General features: G+C 53.1%; 2 protein-coding genes across 6 annotated transcripts; one reads left to right on the top strand and one right to left on the bottom strand.

The window, feature by feature from the left end:
• The first annotated feature begins 409 nt into the window (after positions 1-409).
• Positions 410-12,569, top strand: RFXANK (regulatory factor X associated ankyrin containing protein). 4 transcript variants are annotated; one of them, XM_067560388.1, is made up of 10 exons: positions 410-479; positions 2,266-2,408; positions 2,836-2,916; positions 4,777-4,857; positions 6,428-6,493; positions 7,656-7,756; positions 9,504-9,629; positions 10,439-10,505; positions 10,949-11,029; positions 11,478-12,569. In XM_067560388.1, the coding sequence occupies exons 2-10, from the start codon at positions 2,366-2,368 to the stop codon at positions 11,534-11,536; spliced, it is 705 nt and encodes a 234-aa protein (XP_067416489.1). In that variant the 5' UTR covers positions 410-479; positions 2,266-2,365; the 3' UTR covers positions 11,537-12,569. The 4 variants fall into 4 exon arrangements, with proteins under 4 accessions (XP_067416489.1, XP_067416479.1, XP_067416471.1 ...); XM_067560378.1 differs by having other exon boundaries at positions 2,833-2,916; XM_067560370.1 differs by having other exon boundaries at positions 2,266-2,510.
• NR2C2AP (nuclear receptor 2C2 associated protein) lies at positions 12,508-19,119 on the bottom strand. Of its 2 annotated transcripts, XM_067560408.1 has the most exons (6): positions 19,072-19,119; positions 17,745-17,959; positions 16,928-17,018; positions 16,425-16,530; positions 15,545-15,612; positions 12,508-14,917 (listed from the first exon to the last, which is right to left on the bottom strand). In XM_067560408.1, exons 2-6 carry the CDS (start codon positions 17,783-17,785, stop codon positions 14,801-14,803), a joined length of 423 nt encoding a protein of 140 aa, XP_067416509.1. In that variant the 5' UTR covers positions 17,786-17,959; positions 19,072-19,119; the 3' UTR covers positions 12,508-14,800. The 2 variants fall into 2 exon arrangements, with proteins under 2 accessions (XP_067416509.1, XP_067416502.1); XM_067560401.1 differs by lacking the exon at positions 19,072-19,119 and having other exon boundaries at positions 17,745-17,964.
• Between the last annotated feature and the right edge of the window lie 396 nt (positions 19,120-19,515).

The raw sequence follows: 19,515 nt of genomic DNA, 5'->3' as shown, positions 1-19,515 counted from the left end.
TTTTACAGACTCCACCAGGCCGCTTCAAGCATGAATAAGGGCCCATCGGTCCAGATTCTGTATCATTTGCACCCCCGCAGACCCATACTGCAATAAGGGGGAAGAGTCTGGCCACGATTAGCGAAGGCTACACCCCACCCCTCACCTTTCCCTCCCTGGCCATCTGTGCATCTCCGGCCGGAGGGCCACCCACGGTCACCCCTCGCGGCTGGGTCGCATGCCAAGTGCACGCGGCTGTCCCTTTAAAACCAGGTTCTGCGCAAAGCCCTTCCCAGCCCGTGTCAGCTGATAGCGGCTCCCCTCCAAGCCGGTGCAGAAGCAGATGCAGAGCCGCCTTCCTCCTCCTCCTCCTCCTCCCCGGGCCGCTGTGCAATGCCAGCGCCCCGCTCAGAGCTGCTCCCCCCCGGGCCGCCCCCCCGGGACTCTTAAAGGGCCAGGCGCGCTCGGGCTCTGCACCCGCGGTTGTGGCGGGGGCTCAGGTCAGGTGCATTGTGGGACAACAAAGTTACTTTCAGTTCGGAGTGAGGGTGGAAGGGGCGCGACTGGGGGGGGGCCCGGGGAGCTGCGCTGGCCGAGCCGCGGGTAGAAGGTGCAGAAGGGGCGCGTGCTGGGGTGATGGGACGGGATGCAAAGAGAAGTGGGGGCCGCTCGCCACACTGTGGCTTGGAGGGGTGGGGTGATGCCCCATGCTGGGCTCAGCCCCTCTGGGCCCTGCTTTGCCCCCGTGGAGTGGGACGTGCCAGCAGCTGCCCACCTGCCAGAGGGGACGGTCCCATCAGCTGGGTTGGCCGTGGCCAGGCTCTGCAAGGGGTGGGGGGCAGCAACTCCACGTGGAACATGGCCCCAGCCCCCAAGAGAGGCACTGAGCCGATCTGGGCCGGGGCCAGCTGACTGGTACTCTCTGCAGGCCGGACTTGGGCAGCTGGGGCTGGCCCAGTGGAGGGCTAGGACCAGGGATGATACTGGCGTCCAGGCTTCGCTAGTGATGGGCCATTAAACTCAACGTTTGCCGTTGGAAGGTTTTTCCTTCCCTTTGCAGTTCCGTGCAAACATTTCTTCAGTGGCCTGGGCAAAGTAACAAAATCTTCAGAGCAGCAGGCGGACGTGCACCTGACGGCTGGAGCTGGAAATCCTGGGAGTCAGGACCCTGGTTCTGACTGGTTGGGCATGCCATGCCATGCCGGGCAAGCCAGCTAACCCCACTGTGTCTCTGTGTGCACAGCTGGAGATGAAAGATAACAATATTCAGGTCCCTCTGTGGCGCAAGGCATTTTGGAGGCTCAGTTAATGTTATTTAAGTGTTTTGAGATCTCATTTGAACGGGGACAGTTTTTAAAAAGATAAAACATATGCTGCCTTCTGGATAGTTTAAAATCTGCCTTGGAGGGTCAACTAAGAGCTTGTAAATTATCTGCTCTTATAAGGGACTCTGAGGGGGTGTAAGTAGAGAGGAAAGATGGTCCACTGGTATGGGTGCTAGGACTTAGAAGACCCACGTTCAATTCCCAGCTTTGTCAAAGACTTCCTGCATGACCTTGGACAAGTCCCTTAGCTTCTCTGTGCCTCAATTTTCCCATCTGCACAATGGGATTAATTGCATGTTCCTCCAGCACCAGGGGGATAAGAAAAATGCATTTAAAGATAGTGAGGTGCTCAGAAATTATAGTAATAGGAGCCATATAAGTGTTCTTGATAGTAACTAGAGAGCCAAGTTGGGTGAGATCATATTTTTTTTGAACCAACTATAATATAATAGAAGAGATGACCTCACCCACCGTGTCTCTCTAAGATTCTGGGAGCCACACAGCTACAAATACACCTAGGGAGTAATTGGCATAAGAGGGCTTCTGAGTTTCTGATCTACACTGACTTGCTCAAGATTCAAGGCTGGAGAGCAAGCGATTGGCGTGGAGAAGTGCACCAATGGGTGTGCAGACACAAATCTCTGATATATCCCAATCCTAATCCCATTTAAACCAGCGCCAGAACTCCTGTTGCTTTGAGTTGGCTCCAGATTATGCCCACAGACAGGTTCTGCAGAACAGATCCACTTTTAATCATAATTGCAGCATATACCCTGCAATCTCCAGCAGTGCTCCTGCTTTATTTAATAAGTTATTAGTTACACATGGAGTTTCCCACTGGTCAAGTTCTTTGGAAGCCCATTCACTGATAGAAGTGTGTATACATAGGTCCACATCCACCTCTGTAATAGATATTTTGTCTGTTACTTCCAGTCCTTAATATTTCCTTGTGTAACAGCAGCTGTATCCAAGGAAGGAGAAAAACCAGTCACCACCCACTCTGAGGAAGGCTCTGTAAGCAGCAGAAGCGCTGGTAAGCGCCTGAAGGATCATAAAGCTGAATGATGGAAGACATCCCACAAGGAGATCTGGATGAGACTGCTGGTGGGGATGAGAATAGTTCAGCAACTGTGCTTCTGCATTTGTATCCATGCACGCAGGATGATACCAATGCAGATCTTGACCAAGGCCTGGCTGTGCAAACTGGTTAGTTGCCTGGGAGTGGCGGGGTGGTGAATAGCTGGAAGGAATGGATCCAGAAGCTGGTGGTCACTGTGCACCATGAGTGGGAGATAAACCCAGCAGAGGAAAACCCTCGGGGTTATTTCCTAGGGGTTAGTTAGCAAACATTGTGTAGCGCCTGGAAGATGTGTGCTGGGCATTATTTTATATATTATCAGTCCTTTGGGAGACTTCCTCCGCTGGACTAGCCTGCCTCTAGCCCAGATTCTGCTCTTCAACAAGAAAACTCCCCTCTTGAGTTCCTAACCCCTTTTTAACTTTGTTTTTGTTTTTGTTTTAAACAAAGCAGGTGCTTTCCTGAAGCACTCGACCATCCTGGCAGACAGACAGAGAGGCAGTGAGGTCTCTGCCCTCCCAGCTACCCTTGATGGTGAGTATTGCAGGGCGTGAAGATTACAAACTCAGAGGCACGGCATCTGCTGTGAAACACTCCCGGGAAAGGCTGTGATCCAGGATCCCAGAGTCTTAGCATTTCTTTGGTGTTTAGCAAATAACTGTGAATCCCACTAACAACATGTGTGTCATGTCCTCCTCTGGTGGCAGGTCCACATAGAAGATAATAGCTTTCTACTGCTGCCAGTTATTCCGTTAGTTCACATAGTAGAAGACTGTGCCATGAATCCAAAGATCCTAATCCTGCTGATGATCCAGATGTGTGAAGGTTCAATGTGGTTCCACATGACGGATTTTTAGGGGTGTTATTTTTTTTTCTCCAATTTTTCCTTTTTTTAAAGACTGTAGGAAATTGCATTAAAATATGGTAAGTAAACATTCCGGTTGCAAAGTCAGGCTTTCCAAAGTTAGGAAATGCCAGAATTAAGGTTGTCTGTGCAATTTTCCTTCACCCGCCTCGTTCGTTTGCATTATCACACAGTCTTTAACTATGTGATCACATGCTATTTTTAACGCCGAAACCCTGCCTCGTTCAATGCTCAGGATGGCTGGTGCTAAGTGAATGAGCAGCTAATCAATATTTATTTTCTCCCTGTTGTTCAGTGTGTGGCCGCAGGCTGCATGCTATTCTAACCCTGCTCTGAACACAGAACGATAATTTCCTCATGGGCTTTTCTTTATAATTATGGGTGCCCCATTTGAAATGGCTAGAGCCTGATTTTTCAGAGTACTCAGCATTAAATAACATTTCAGATGTTCAGAGTGCAATGTCCATTGACTTCCGTTGCAACTGTGAGCGGTCAGCTCTTCTGTACCTCAGACCCCAGGGTGTCAGGGTGGGCCCCCCGGACATGGGGCATACACAATTAGTGGCCACCTGTGAAAAGTCTGGTGTAAGTGACTTGCCCAGCATCCCACAGGAACTCTGTGGCAGAAGCAGGGTCAGAATCCAGTTCTCCAGGGCCACATTCACCATGAGACCGTCTGTGCCCTTCCGGCCATCCCCTGACACATTTGCTGCACACCTTCCAGCTTCTGCAACAAATGAGATGGGGCCTTACAGACAACAGCCTCCTTCTCTGCACAACTGATTCGTCTTCCGAGCACCTCCAGCAGGGGCAGCGAATGAGGCAGGGTCCTACGCTGGGTTTCCCAGTTGTTTGCTAACAGCAAAGGGATGCTGAGAGTTGGGGAACGTGGCTTCCATTCCACGTTCTAGAGGGGAACGTGCTCTAGCGGGCACACACCCTTCTGCCTCCGACCCGTCCATCCTGACCCTTTCTCAGTCCCCTCTTCACCCCACCCTGCATTCCAGTCTCCATATCTTAGCCCCAGTCTTCCCCCTGGGACTCCTCATGCTTCCCTTCTCCCCCCAACAGCTGCATCCATCTCTCTGGCTCAGGCTAGGTGGAAACTCAGCCTGGAGCAGCTGGCTGAGGTCACATCTCTGGGGTACTGCCTCCCAAAATGGTTATGTCTGATATCACAATGGCCTAGGACTCTTGCTTTGACGTAGATACGCGTTTACTGTGGTGAAAGCCCGCGCTGCCCCATGGGTGTGATCTGCAAAGTCAGAATGGCTGAGAACTTAAAAATTTGGGTTGGTAACAAGCTGAGAATCCCATTAATGATTGAGTGACCCTGGTGATTCTCTGAACAAAAAACCACGTTTGGAGCTGCTTCCATCCCTTCACACTGACTCGGCCAGTCTAGGCTTCAGAGCGACAATCCTAAAATTTTATTCGCTAGATTTAGATGCTCTCAGCCCCAGGTGGAACTAGTCCAGCATCTGCTCTGCAACAAGTAACCAGTTCAACTCTCTCTTGCAACAAAACAGGTACTGCCTTGAAGCACTCGATGACGCTGACGAACAGACAGAGAGGCAACGAGGTCTCTGCCCTCCCAGCAACCCTGGACAGTGAGTATGGCAGGGCTTCAAGATCCCAAACTCAGAGGGGCGTTTCCCACGTGAAAGACGCTTGTGTACTAGGCTGTGTCCCAACCCCGTGGGTGGAGCGTTGAGTTTTTCAGCCAGGGCAGAGGGAAGAGCAGCATTTGAAGCTGAGACGCCAGGAGATGTCACTTTTCCTACATCTGCTCCTGCAAGTCACATGGGACACCACCCAGGGGGTCTTTGGGGGTATGTCCACACAGCTCCTAGACATCATCAGACCAGCCGACTCGAGCTGCGGGGCTGTTTCATTGCCATGTAGATGTCTGGAGCCCGGCTCTAGGACCTGTGAAGTGGGAGGGTCCCAGAGCCCCGACTCCAGCCTGGAAGTCTACCCAGCAATGAAACAACCCCACAGCCCGAGCCCAGGCCAGTCACGGGTTTTTCTTTACTGTGTAGACAGACCTTTTGTGTTTCCACAATGTGGCGCTGATCAGGACATCCACCGTAACATTGTCCTTGTATTTCTCTCTTACTGTTAAATCGTTCCCAGAGTATTTTTACTGCATTCAGTTTGTTTTAATTATATGTAGGCACTCCTCTCCTGCACTAGTTAATAAGCAGCATGGTGGTTTTAAAACCACTGGCCTGGTAAGATGGTAGGGGAAAACACGGTGTCATTTCCCCATGTTTTTATAGCTCTCCAGTAATTGTGACCTTCGTTGTAAACCTTTCAAACAAGATAGGATCTGATATCTTACTGTGTTTGTACTTCCCTCTTACTAATGGGACACTCAGCGAGTTAAAGATTAGGTTTAACAGAGAGATTTTTTTAAAATAAAATGTTTATAAAACCTAAATGGCAAACCCAGATTAATGGTTGCATGAAACTGACAAACAAACAAAAGTCGCTGACTGCGTTTGGTTAGATGTGACCATCCCTACAGGTTTTTGCAACCCAAACGTTTCTGGGTAGTGCTAGCGCGGGGGAGTCTGAAAGCAAAGCTAGCTAATGATAGTCCGTTTGTGGCTAATTGTGCAAGCTGACTGACGCAAAGCAGCAGCTCTGCTGGTAAAGAGCCAGGCCTCAGTGCTGCAGCCATTTGAACACGTGTGTAACATGCAGGAATAGTTGCAATGACTCCGTGGGACTGTTCATCTAGAAATTACACAGGCATAAACATCTGCAGTCTGAGGCCTATAATGGGATCTCCCAAGTAGTTTTGTTTGGATGTCCCGGAGTAGAACTATTGATGGAGAGGGTTTTTTTTTAAAGGTGTGATCTTTAGCCTGATCATCTTTCTTGCATTATCCCAAGCAAGCTTTCTGAGCAGGATTAGTGAGCTAATCCCACGAGCAGACCCCGGAACGCCTAATTCACCCACTTTGGCTCAGTTGACTCTACCTCCCACTCCAGCCAGAGCACCAAATGCGAAGCCAGAATGCAACTGCCTGGTCAGGGCAGCCCTGATCTTGCCTAGGCTGTGCCACTTGCTTAACTTCCCACACGTGAGCATCTAGCCTATCTCCAGACTGCAAACACTAGCCAGGCAGGGGCAAACGCAGTCCTAACCTTTTGTTTCCTTTCCAACACTAGCTTTGTCCATCCACCAACTGGCTGCTCAGGGTGAACTCACTCAGCTGAAAGAGCATCTTCGAAAAGGTGCATGTCTCCAGCTTCAGTTCTCTCTCTCTCTCTCTCTCTCTCTGTTTCCCTCCCCTGTTTTATCCTGGTTTTTAGGGACAATTTAAGTTTTTGATGTTGAACTTTAATGGCTACCCGGAGTCCTAAGCACGCACCTGGCTTTTTCTCCCCCTTTGCTTTGAGAGGCCTCTCTTGGAGCAGTGAAGCGCCTCAACACAGGGTAGCATTTCTGCCGCCCTCGCCTACGCTAGACGTGGGGGCGACCTGATTTGTGACTTTTGGCTCTGTGCCATAGACTGAAGACATGGCCCACGCTCAGATCTCCAAAGGAGGCCACGGTGGGGGCTGCATGGTCAGGGCCCCTCCACAGCTCAAGCCCTCACCTGGCGTTTATTGCACCGATACCTTGTATTCAGCCGGAGCAAACCGCAGCTGCAATCACAAAAGGTTTTCCTCCGGGGAGGCTAGTTCTTACTAGAGACCAAGCCCAGACTCCTCTGGTTGAAGCACCAGCGTGGCAGTATTCTTCTCCGCACTGACAGGGGCCCATCTCTGTCTCACAAGCAGCCTCTGGGCAAGGCTAAGGGGAGGCTGTGATTAACTGAGCTGAGACTAACCCCTTCCTCCCCAGGGACCAGGCAGCACCCCCATATTTGGTAGCACCAATTCTTCTTTAAATTAAATTTTGTATTTTCCCTCCATTATCTTCTTGCTTCTCAATATTTTTTCCTTCCCCTATATCCCTCCTGGAGCCCTGTGGTTCCCTTCCTTCCTTGAGCCGTGCTCTGAGCCAGTTGCCAGGTCTGGGAGAGCAACGTACAGAGCAGTACGCGATCCAGTTGTGAAATGCCTCTCTTTGGGAGTGGGGAATCTTTTTAAGCGTACAAATGCTCCCCTGAGGGAAGTGGGGGGCAGGAGGCATGTGGCCTGAGCACAGGACTGGTAGCTGGGAACTTCTCTGACCTCTTCTCTTGCTCAGTGACCTTGGGCAAGTCACCACGCCACTCCGTGCCTCAGTTTCCCAATGTGCAAAATGCAGCTAATGCTACTGGCCCCCGTCCAGGGGTGGAGGGGAATATTCTTATGAATGCAAAGCACTCTGAAGGCCAAGCTCTTGTAAGCCTGGGAGCAAATGGTGGATGGTCTGCATCTACACGGCTCTTTGTTCTTGTCGGTTCAGGGGAGAACTTGGTGAACAAGCCCGACGAGAGAGGCTTCACTCCTCTGATCTGGGCCTCTGCCTTCGGGGAGATTGAAACCGTCCGTCATCTGCTAGATTGGGTAAGAGCCCAGCGCCGGTGGGGGTGTTTGTACTGGCCAGGGATTGGGCTAGGATGCCCCTCTGGATTTCTCTCACCACAACCAAAATCAAAGGCGCTGTGCTGACCACTCCCATAGAGTGTAGTTGCCCCTCGCCTGGCATCTGGCAATGGCTCTGCTTAGCCAGCCAGGTTTCAATGGAACAAGCAAGGAGCTTTTCCCTGCTTTCCCCCCGGACCCTCTGGGGTGAAGGTGCCACCTCTGTCAGACTGAACGCTGGTCACCAAACTTGCTCCTACACGTTGAGCCCCCGTCTCTCTTTCCCCCATGGCCTCTTACCATTGTGCTAGTTACGGAATCGATCTGACAGCAAGATCGTTGTCCCCGAAAAGCCTCTGCCAGACCCTAGAGCAATTGGGATTTCCATCTAGCCGGCGATGCTATCTCCATTTCAGGTCTTCACAGAAGGGTGTTTTTGACTGATGGCTTTATCAGCTGATTTTTTTTTTTTTTTCCAGTGGAACAAAACAGATCCATTAACCTTGCAAAATTGTTTTCCTAACATCTGTTATCAGACAGTTCTGATCAAGCAGTCTGTGGGCTAAGTTGGGAGCATGAAGAACCTTATCTTGTGACTCGCATGAGCTGTTTGTAATTAAAGATCTGCATAGTGGTAATTTGAGATCAGGCTTATCGCTGGGCTGCATAATCCACCAATATTTTTGCCCAAATACTGTTACGTTTAATGAACTCGGTGCTGCATTGTCCTCAGGCTGCACCATCGTGCGACTGGGGCCTTTAGAAATTTGTCAGTTATTCTTCTGAAGCTGGGGATGATTTATTTTTAGCTTTTGGATAAAGCAAAATTCCTTGCTGCCTGGGGTGTTTAATCCCGGGAGAAACTGCTACCCCAAAAGTTTGCTGATAAATTGGAGAGGGTCCAGAAAAGAGTCACAAGGATGATTAAAGGATTAGAAAACCTGCCTTCTAATGATAGGCTCCACAAGCCCACAATCTATTTATCTTAACCAAGAGAACGTTAAGGAGTGACTTGATTACTGTCTAAGCACCTATCTGGGGACAAATACTTAATCACAGGCTCTTCAGTCTAGCAGAGAAAAGCCTAACATGACCCAATGGCTAGAGATTGAAGCTAGACAAATTCAGACTGGGAATAAGGTGTATATTTTTGACAGGGAGGGTAATTCACCATTGGAACAACTTACTAAGGGTCATGGTGGATTCTTCGTCCCAGACCATTTGTAAATCAAGAGTGGATTTTTTCCTAAAAGATCTGCTCTCGGAATTAGTTGGGGGAGGGTCTATGGCCCATGCTATCCGGCAGGTCAGCCTAGATGATCACAAAGGTCCCTTCGGGCCTTGGAATTTATGAATCTATGAATGACCCGGACTGTAGGGACCCGAGCTGAGGGCGAAGGTCGAGGTAGCTGCACGGATCTTTTCCAATCTCTAATTTCTTGAAGCAGGGTAGAAAAGAATCCGCAGTGTTAGGAAGCAATGCCCAGACCTTTCCGTCTGGGCTCAGCGTTCAGACAACACACCGGTGACATGGAGCCACACAGGCGAACGGATAAGCATGGGTGTGCGGGGGAGCATGCTGAGATCTTCCCAAGGCCTCCATTTTAAACAGGCTAAGTGGCATGTCCCGGCAGGAACGAGGAGCAGACAGAACATTGATCAGCCCCGTGCACTTGTGTGTGACCTGCTTTCTTCTGCACTGTTGGCTTAATCCTTGTCCTGTCCCCAGGGTGCTGATCCCCACATACTGGCAAAGGAGCGGGAGAGCGCTTTGTCCCTGGCCAGCACCGGAGGATACACGGACATAGTGATAATGCTCCTGGAAAGAGACGTAGATATCAATATCTATGACTGGGTAAGTGCACTGCGGCTTATTGCCAGGATCACGTCCTGTCACAGCCAGCCGGGGCTTTGGCTGCTGCTAAATGTTGGCTTCAGAAAAAGTCCTGCTGCTGATGGGGGTTAAAGAAATGAATTTTAAAAAGAAATACAGATGCCGGGCTGGGGAGAAATTCACTGGTCCTCAGCAAGCCCGTGGGTCTGGCTCTGGTTAAGATTCCACACAGGACCGGCAGTGCAAATGCCCACTGCAGGAGCCAGCCAAAATCATTTGCCTGCTGGAGATAGATTTTACAGACATAAAGAGACTGTCCTGGGAGACTAAAGTGGCCTCTTAAGACCAGGACTTGCTCCTTCTCGGGGTGGTTCACAAACTACAAGCGAATGCATTTAGAAATCAAATGACTTTTACAAAAACAAAACTAAAGCTCCAGAGAATAAAAATCCCTGCAGAGCCTTGAAAAATCAGAACCAAAGCTCCCGCCAGCCCATAGAGACACAACCCGGAGATGTGGCCCAAGGGCAGGCCTAAGAAGTCTCTGACATCTCACCCACTCAGACAGAGCTCCCAGCGCAACCTGAAGACAGAGCAGCAGGACTGAGTCCTTCGTTTACAAAGCTCTTCCCTCATTGCTGACTTGCTCAGTGCGCTAGAGAAGGGGGCTGGTGGAGGGAGCTGTGTGGCCAGCTCAGCAGCTGCTGACTCCATTAAGCTACCACAAAACACCTTGGGAAACTTCCTTGAGTTCAGCTGGTGTCTGAGCGTTTGGCCGCCGCGTGGAATTCAGGCTGCTCTCTCATGGCTGCCGTCTCCTGTCTCTGCAGAACGGAGGCACCCCTTTGCTGTATGCTGTGCGTGGCAACCACGTGAAGTGTGTCGAGGCGTTATTAGGTAACAAGACGGACTTGCATGTGCTGGTTTTTAAGTGACTCTTTGCTGCTAATCATGCCTGGAAGTGCTGCCCTGGGGGTGGCTGGTGTGGGGAGAGGCGTGGAATTATTTGGGTATCAGCCAGTGATTTTTCATCCCTGGAAAAATAGTAGCAGGTAACAGCTGGGCCAAACCCAGGGCTCCCGGGACCCAGAACTGCTGCAGATTTCCAGTGCTTGCGCCTTGGCGTGGGTCTCTGTCCACAATGGCCAAGATAAGTAAAGCTAGGTCTCACTCGCCAGCACTGGCATGCGGACTCAGAGGAAGGGTCATTGCAAATGCTTGGTTGCCCTCGGAGTGGTCACCTCGCCCCATCTGGGGAAGATCAAACCACCCAGGTCCACCCTTCAGCGCCACTCAGCAGAGGAATCCACCCCTGAGCACAGGCTCCTTCCTGCTTTCAGCTCGTGGTGCTGATCTGACAACGGAAGCAGACTCCGGCTACACCCCCATGGATCTGGCCGTGGCGCTGGGACACAAGAAAGGCAAGTTTTCTTCCCTCTGGGCTGTCTAGAACAGGGGTTTGGAACTGAACCCTGCCCCGCTCCCTTTTTTGAGAAGACCAAAATGGTTCCTCACCACCCAGTTCTGCCCATGGCATTCGCTAATCTGCACTGACAGAGGCTCTTCCCCCGGCGCTGCTTGCAGAATTTGTCCTAGAAAATCAGATTATCTATAGAAACTAGAGACAGTGGCAGCGCTGACAGCCTGCTGCACCCACAGTCCAAGGCAGGGAGGGTTTGGGTGCTGTACGTGGTGAGCCAAATAGAAACAACGGTAAATTTCCAACGTCCCAGGGGATACTGGCAGCAAGACAATGACCGAGAAACCCCAGCTGTTGCTGCCATGTGGTTGCAGTGTACCTAGGCTGGCCACACTTCACCTATGCCTGTGGGAAACATTACTGGTGTCTCTTCTCTTTTTGTGCATTAGTTCAACAGGTGATTGAAAACCACATCCTCAAGCTGTTTCAGAACAAGGAACTGGAGTGAGGGTGGCTCATGCGCTGTGCCTGGAAGAACCGGGACTTTGATCTCTCTGTCAGCGCTCAGGAGATGCGAACCAGGTTGCCAGCTGTGCTCTTTTTCAAAGACCTGGAGCTACTGCAGCAGAGCTGTGCTTCCATGGAAGAGCTGGGGTGGAGGGAGGCTTAGAAGCCAGGCTGGGAGAAGCCCCTGAAGAAGGAGGAGCTACGTTACGGAGTCTCCAGCCAGGTGGCAAAAGAGAAGCATCCCACACCCAGCGAGACACAATTGTCCGGGTAGCTGCATTTCAGCTGGGAACGAGACTGCAAGCCGCCTCCCTCTGCCCCTCAGGATCCTGTGTGTCTATTAAATATTGGACGTGAACCCTGCGGACGCCCTGCCTGGCCGTATGAATGCGGGAGCCGGGGGGTGCGGGCTGCATATGGAAGTCGGGCTTGCTTAGAGACATGATCTGCGGGATGCTGCCTGTTCTCCAAATAGGGGAGGAGGGGATGAACCCCGCTGCCTTTGACAGGGAGGGCGTTTGGGGATGGAAAGTCTGCCTGCCTGGGGCAACCCTCTTCTCCCCTGCCCTAAGCTGCTACCATTGACCATGCTTGTTGCAGCGGCTTAGGAAGAGTTCAGGTCGCAGAGAGTCCCGGTGGAGGCGTGTGCATTAGGGGGAAGTCACACCTACCCGCCTCCCCTGGGTGAACGCTGTTAGCAGCTCTCACCGGACAGAGCTCCCCCCACCCTCCCCTTGCTATTCATACCCCTCCAAGGCTGTGAAAACAACTGCCTGCTGCGTTTAGCCTTGTTCCCAGTGCAGCCAGGACAGGCGCCGTTCTGGGGTCCGAGGCCCATTCGCAGCCTCGTTGGTCTAGGGGCTTCCCAGCAGCAGGGTGCGTGGTGAGAAATACACTCGCACCCAGCAACTGGGCTGGACACATGCTCCTGCCTGGCAGTGGCTGTGTCCGTGGAGGGGAGACACCAGCAGCTTGTATCTACCCTGAGTTTCACCCTTTCCGGGCTGGGGGCAGAGGTTCCTCCCCTCTTCAGTTTTCAGTGCACATCCCTCAGAGCTGCCTCTGCACACAGCTCTGCCACCAGGCCCCACTGCCACCCTCACCACTTCCATCCAGCCCGTTCTCCCATCTCAGCCCATGGCACTGCCTGCTCGTCAAGAACATCCAGCCACCAACGTTAAAGCCCCCATGGCCCACGCTGAGCACCTGAGTTTTCTCTATGTCGCCACTGCTGTGGGGAAGCCTCCCTCTGCCTTCTCCCAGGCATCATCTGCACCCCATGGGTCATAGGAGGGGCAGGAGACTCTTTAAAGTGCCCTTGAAGTTGCACGAGGTAGCCCTGAACTGGTTAAAGCATATGTGCAACAGTCCCCTCTGCCAGATATCATGGAAGCTGGGACTTCAGTGAGCATAGAAAGAAACCAGCTGATTTCTGTGCAAAACCATTAGCTTTGGACCCACAGAAATCTAACTGGTGTTAGACGGGCTAGCTTCTGGTGCATCAATAATAGATTGCCTTGCTTAACTGAGGGAGTACAGTGTTTAATTAATAACAGCGCAACTAAAACAGCCAGACACCCAAGTAGTATCCAGGGTGCTGGTTGTTTATTTTATCTCCTTTCCTCCAAATGCTGAAGTTAACATAATCATGCTTGAGGGAGAGCGTATTTAGAGAAATTGGATTATCGTCTTATTTAAAAAACAAACAACAGAAACGACCCATTTCAGAGAGAAAAAAGGATAGTGGCTGTTGTGCTATCTGGAAAAGGGAGCTGGCCTAGAGGGACTTTTTTGTTTTTTTGGGGTCTGATTCTGGTACTGGGACCAGCCCCCACTCCAGAGGCCAGGCCAGCAATCTGCAGTCCCGATTCCATTAGAGCTAATTTCTAACCTAACTCCATGCTGCATTTATAGCAAAGGGTGAATCTTCTGCTACTTACACTGATAATTGCTTGGCTTCTTTAGTGAACTGCCGAGACCCGGCAAGCAGATGATACTGCAAGCATTCAGTAGCTAGTACCCTGCCCCAGTGCCGACTCTATGGCTTTGGGCACACAGCCTTGATGGTTTGGCTCATTGGGATTGTTCCCCCCACGAGCGCATACACTGTCACCAACATGTGAGCGCCTGGGTGAATTGACTGATTGGAGGTTTTAATGATACTTCGCAAATTGCTGTCTGGACAACTGGTCACATTCCCTCTGTTTGATAAATTTACTGCTATTCTTACGTTGCCCCCTGCAGAGAGGAAGGCAGCCAGCCAGCCAGCCCCATTCTCCATCACCGCTCTGTGTTGGAGGCATAGTAACACTGGCTTAAGACGAGCCAGGAGAGGGGCTATTAGTCCTATCTTGTAGGAAGGAGCCACAAGATATTTCATGGTTCTGTTTCCTGTAGCAGCACGAAACCTCCATTGTCTCAAAGCCCTTGAGTGCATGATGCCAGCTGTCACCAGGCACCTGCCACCCTTGCCCAGGTATTTCGGGGCTGCAGCAGATGAGGCCGAAGGCAATTTAAATCAGCTGGTTGGTTTGCCAGAGCGGCTCAGTTCCGACCCTGTGGGAAAGGGCAGAGTGGAATTCTCGCTCCTTACAACGCACCAAGCTACATCCGCTGCAGCCCTGAAAGCAGGAACCGGGAAGAAGCTCTTCAACAGCGCTTTCTGAACGAAGCCTGGAGCCGCCACATCTGTGACCCCACTGGATGGGCAGATTGGGCCTGAGCTGGGGGGGGAGGAGGAGACCGTTTCCAAACGAAGCATGTGATTCATTTACTCTCTACAGAACCGTTTTCTTGCCCCAAACCCAGCGTGGCCGGGGAGGTGGGAAGCATTTATTCAGCCATTGAACATGGGCTTCGCCACGTGACAACAGGCCACAGACTGGCCACTAGGTTACAGCACATGGATTGTCGCACGCCGGTCTGCGCTGCGCGGGCAGCCCACAAGCACCAGGGTCTGCTCCCTGGAATGAAACAGCAAGGGACTGGGTGGGGAGAGGTCCAGGAGCCCAGCCTTGCTCCGCTAATGCCTAGGGCTGTTTTCTGTCTGAGTGTTTCCTGGGTTATTTCCAAGTGGTTACATTTCAGTTTTAGACACATCAAGCATCTCCCCTCCCTCGTGAGAGGTGCTGTCTGCCAAGGCGAATAGGTCACCTCCTGCCAGTTCACCTCGGGGGGCTGGGAAGGTGGAGTGTCCTGTGATCAAACACCCAGAGGAACAAACTACTCCTGTGATGGGCTGCGGTGGTGTGATTTCTGTCCCAGGTTAGAGCTTTTCCCCGAGGACGCTGAGGCGATACACGATGATTCTCCCAAAGAAGTCCGTGCTGTTCTCAAAGGTGATTTTCAGTTTATCCAGCGTTGTTTCTTCTGTCTGGAAGCTGTGGACAGAGCAGTAAAGGAAGAAACGAGAGCGGGGGGTACATGACACAGTCGCCTGCACAACTTCCAACACAGCAAGAGAATCACTCACGCAGCACAACCCAATCGATGCAGGCAGCGAGCTGGGGCACTTGCTATAACCTCACAACCCCCAGCTTCCTCGGCGCCCTCCCGCACACGGCGCAGGGTGGAAAGATTCCGTCTACCAGCTGCACAAAACAGATTTAACGCCCCTTGCCTTTCGATATTCCCGTGTTAGACGGATCCTGCCCAGCTGGCGTTGTGCGCCACTGAAACGACTTCCCTAGGGCGGTGGTGGATTTTCCAGCGCCGGCAGTTTTAACCGCAAGATCGTTTAGTTTTTCTGCTCTAGTTCAAAGTGGCATTAATGGAAGGAAACCTTGTGGCCTGTCCTATGCAGGAGGTCAGGCCAGATGATCACAGGAGTGCCTTCTGGCCGTGTACTCTAGGGCAATGTTTCTCAACCTTTTTGATACCAGGGACTAGCTTCCTATGCTGTATCAGGGAGATCTCAGGGCCCGGTGCCGGTCCACGGACCAGTTGTAGAGAAACACTGCTCTAGGGAAGAGCCATTCTAACCTAGCCCCCACGGAGAGCGAAAGGATATCTGCAGGGCATTGATGTCTTCAGGGTAGAAGTCTGATATTTTCACAAGTTCTTCACCTTTTCTGCAACCTAAGAAGCAAGAGGAGAGGATGGAAATGTCTGCACCGGGGGTTGCACGGTTAGATTGCCATCATCAGCGGGGCTAGGCTAGGAACTGGGGGCCCACCTGTCTTGGCACTTTTGAAAAATCCTGCCCCTTAGCTTTAATACAGGACTGGGCGTCCGGGTGAGAACTGGGTTTCATTTCCAGTTCTGGCACTTCAATCTCTACAGTGCTATCTGTGCAGCTACTTACACAGCCCTAGACAAGTCACTTCCTCTCTCTGGGCTTCAGCTTCCCTCTTTATAAAATGGGATTCAGTCTAGGTGCTGCGAATTCAAACTGGACCAAAGCTCTCTCACACCCCAGCACCGGAATAAAACGTCTGGGGCAAGACATTCAAACAGATTTATGCTGAATTAAATACAATGGATACTGTAATATCTAGTTCAGTGCAGTCCTCTGCATCTGGATATACTGCCGCACACTGCACAATGCCACAGATTCAGAGCTGCAGAAGTTAACACGGCGTGATGCGGATTTACAATCCAGTGTCGCAGGCTCTCTGGCTAGATGCTTTCCCATAAAAGGCACTGGAGAACTGCAAGGGCTCTTCTTAATAACGGAAAATAATGACATTGCATCGGCCACAGATCTTTCCCTGGATTAGTTCTTGTCTCGGTTCATCTGGCATGTCGGCAGCATCAGCAGAACATGATCTGAGCCCCAGTCTGCTGTTATCCCGTAACTCCAGTTCCGGAAAGATGAGTGACCCTGGAGCAGACCGGAAGGAACGGCCCACAATGCCGCACGTTGCTCCCCAGCTGTGGAGGCTCTTTACCTTCCAGTGTACACAGCTGGCTCGCAAATCCGCCCTGGAACTGAATCTGGAGCTGGGACACCTTGACAGTCTGTGGGAATTCCAGCATCACCCACTGGGAGGAGCCCTATGGCCAGAAACGAAAAACAGGAGCCTGCGTTACACTCCGCCAGCTACCCCCAGCAGGGACAGATCGTGCAGGGACCCTGGGCCCGTAAAGGCAGGAGCGAGCATTGTTTAAAGTGCATCCACCGCCCCACCCGAGGTAAGACAGGACCAGTGCTGTGTAGCCGGGTCGTGCCCAGCTCCTGTCACACGCTGCATTGCAGAGTGTGTCAGGCAGCGATGGCACAGCTGCAGTGCCCCAGGAGGCAAGCATGCTCAGCAATAGCCCACACCTGATTCCCTGATCCTCAGCCAGGGCATTTCCTCCAGGGGGGTGGAGGTGCCCCAGGTGGAAGCCAGGCATCACTGTGATCATTGCCCTAATGGAGCGAGCAAAGGGGCTCGTCCGTCCCGCCCACCTGGTCTGAGTTCCAGCAGGTCTCCTCGCTCGTGTCGAACATGTGCTTCTTCCCAAACTGCTTCGCATCCCGGTTGAGCACGGAGCTCACTCTAGAGGCAAAAAGCAGAGTCACCCGCGGTGATGCTTGGGGGCTGGGCTCTGATGCCCAGCACCGCCCCCCACGCCCACGGCATCAGAGCCCTAGTATCCAGAGACACAAGGCCAGGCTTCTCAGGAGACCGTCTGTAACGATGGGGGCTGGGCCGACAAGACCAGGGAGAACAAACCTGTCTGGGAACTGGAGCCTGACGTCCCACAGAGCAGGTGCAATGCTGCCAGCAGAACAAGCTGCCCTCACCCCTTTTCCCCACAACACTGGCCCTTAGCAACCCCTGCAAGGGCGGAGAGGGGAGTTCAGGGGTCACCCCTCTCTGCCAGCACCGATAACAAGCGGCTCCAGGAGAGTTCACCAAGTAGGAACTAGACAGAGCCATCAAGTTTGTTTCGCTCAGGCCAGTAGAGAGCCGCCAGGTGGCAACAGCATGAACCTTATCCAGCACCATCTGTGCAGACCTCGAGGTCCTCGGGGCTTCCGCCCCATGTGGGGAGTGCCCAGCCCGCTGCTGGCATCAACAACCAAGCCACGACCCACAAGTGCTCGGACCCAGGGCGGTCAGGTAGATATGTGGAAACTAGCTCACCTGAGAACTCATTTTCCCAAAGGCTGGTGGGATTTTCCTTCCCTCGCCCCTTCCCCACTGTGACTCCTCCGCCACAGGACAGCATGGAAAAACTCAGGGGAGTGGATTCCTTGGGAGGCAGGAAGGAAACCTCACCTGCTCAGGGTCTCACTGCAGATCAAGGGTGCCGCAGGCATTTCGCTGCTGAAAATACCGCTCCTGTCCAGCCAGGGCAGCCCTACAGCACGCTCCACTGACAAGGTTTGGTGCCAAAGCAGCCAGGTGCAGACTGGGCCGGAGGGGCGAGGGGCAATGGGGCCGGAGCAGCGTTGCGGAGTTCAGAGTGAAAAGGACATCAGCTCTCTGTGCGGCTCTGGGGGCTGCAGAAAGATTAACGTCACAAAACACCGGTCCTGAAATGAGTGCAACTCCCCAGAATCAGTCGCAGAGACTCCTGAAGACAAGGAGCACTACGTACAACGCAGCCGCAGCCCGCCCGCCAGCTGCGCCTTGGCTGGGGGGGGGAGGGGGAGGGCGTCAGGAATGATATGCAGGATTGTATGGGTTGCTAATAATCCCCCCCAAAATCGCCCTTCAGGCTCAGAGCACAACTGGAAAATACCAGCTCCCAGCGCAGTCATTCTGAGAAAGTCCCCAGGAGCTTAGACTTGAGTTTTAGCCTGATGCCCATCACCGCAGGCTCTGGGCCCTTCCGCATCAGATCGACAGCCAGTCTAAGGAGGGAGGCTATCCTGGGAAGCAGGGACTCTGAAAACCATCTGGGCTTGTGGTGGATGACCAGCTGAACACAAGCTCCCGCTGGGACATGGCGGGCATAGGAGCGAACGTGATCCCAGGGTGCATAGACGGGAATCGCAGGCAGGCAAGGCGATGTTACCTTCGTATTTGGCACGGGTGGGAACCCCGTGTCCTGCTCCGGTGCCCGCGATTGATTCCGGAAGGCCGTTGGTACACTGAAGAGGGGTCGGAGAAGAGCCAAGAGAATGATGAAAGGGTTAGAAAACCTGCCTTACAGCGATAGTCAGAGAAACCCGTCTACTGAGCCTAGCACAGGGAAGGTTGGGGGTGGGGGGGACTTGCTGGCAGTGGGTAATTATCTACTTGCGAACAAATCAACCTTTCCTACTGGGCTGGTCAAGCTGGCCTCACACTGGCTGGAAGCTGACATGCAGCCTGGGAATTTAATGGGTTTAATGAGCAGCGGCAGGATTTGGAGGAGGATTCCCCATGGCCGGCCGTGTTTAAATCCCGACTGGAGGTGCTGCTCACACAGCTGCTCTGCTCGGGGACGGGCCCCTGTGGCCGTGGAATGTGCCCCCCCCGCGCTCAGAGTTACACTGAAGTCCCCCCCCCCCCGTATTTCTTGCTGCTTCCCAGGCGAGGGGCGCCCCGGGGAGCGGAGGCTGGAGCCGGGGTCGGCAGCGCCCGGAGCCGCCGGCAGAACCCGGGGGCGCTCGCTTGCCTCTGCCCGGAGCCTTCGCGGGGCCGCCCAGGCCCTGCGCCCCGGGGAGACGAGACGAGACGAGACGGGCCGGGCCGGCGGCCGGGGGAGGCGCACACCGGGCTGGGCCGGGCTGCACACGCGGCTCCCCGCCTCCGCTCCGGCCGGGCGTGTCTGCGGAAACCCCGAACTGCTTCCTGCGGCTGCCGGGCCGGGGCCTCTTAAAGAGACACAGCCCCGAGCTCGTCGGCGTCCCTGGGTCCCCTCCTCCGGCCCCAGCCCGGCCTTTCCGCTGGGGGGGGAGGGCGCCCGGCCCGGCCCGGCCCCCCCCGCGCATGGCCCCCTCCTAGGGCGCCCCTCTCCCCGGCTCTAACCACTAGACCGCACTGCGTTGTCACAGCTAGCCAAAGAACCCAGGAGTCCTGGTTCTCAGTCCCTCCGACCCCAGGCTATCAGACATGGGAC

This window comes from Emydura macquarii, unplaced genomic scaffold (genome assembly GCF_026122565.2).
Source record: "Emydura macquarii macquarii isolate MOO-44397 ecotype Brisbane River unplaced genomic scaffold, CSIRO-AGI_Emac_v2 contig_306, whole genome shotgun sequence".
NCBI classification, from domain to species: domain Eukaryota; kingdom Metazoa; phylum Chordata; order Testudines; family Chelidae; genus Emydura; species Emydura macquarii.
Note: the sequence above shows the minus strand (reverse complement) of the source record. Positions and strands in the feature narration are given on the sequence as shown.

What these genes read in the sequence shown, in the direction of transcription:
- NR2C2AP (XM_067560408.1), bottom strand. Translation starts at nt 17,785, where the DNA reads ATGCCTGCGGCACCCTTGATCTGCAGTGAGACCCTGAGCAG. An exon ending in CCTGCTGGAACTCAGACCAG is followed by an intron (nt 16,531 to 16,927) that starts GTGGGCGGGACG and finishes TTCTGGCCATAG; the next exon opens with GGCTCCTCCCAGTGGGTGAT. An exon ending in AAGACATCAATGCCCTGCAG is followed by an intron (nt 14,918 to 15,544) that starts ATATCCTTTCGC and finishes TGCTCTGTCCAC; the next exon opens with AGCTTCCAGACAGAAGAAAC.
- RFXANK (XM_067560361.1), top strand. Translation starts at nt 2,366, where the DNA reads ATGATGGAAGACATCCCACAAGGAGATCTGGATGAGACTGCTGGTGGG. An exon ending in AGGCCTGGCTGTGCAAACTG is followed by an intron (nt 2,511 to 2,832) that starts GTTAGTTGCCTG and finishes TTTTAAACAAAG; the next exon opens with CAGGTGCTTTCCTGAAGCAC. An exon ending in GGCGCTGGGACACAAGAAAG is followed by an intron (nt 11,030 to 11,477) that starts GCAAGTTTTCTT and finishes TTTGTGCATTAG; the next exon opens with TTCAACAGGTGATTGAAAAC.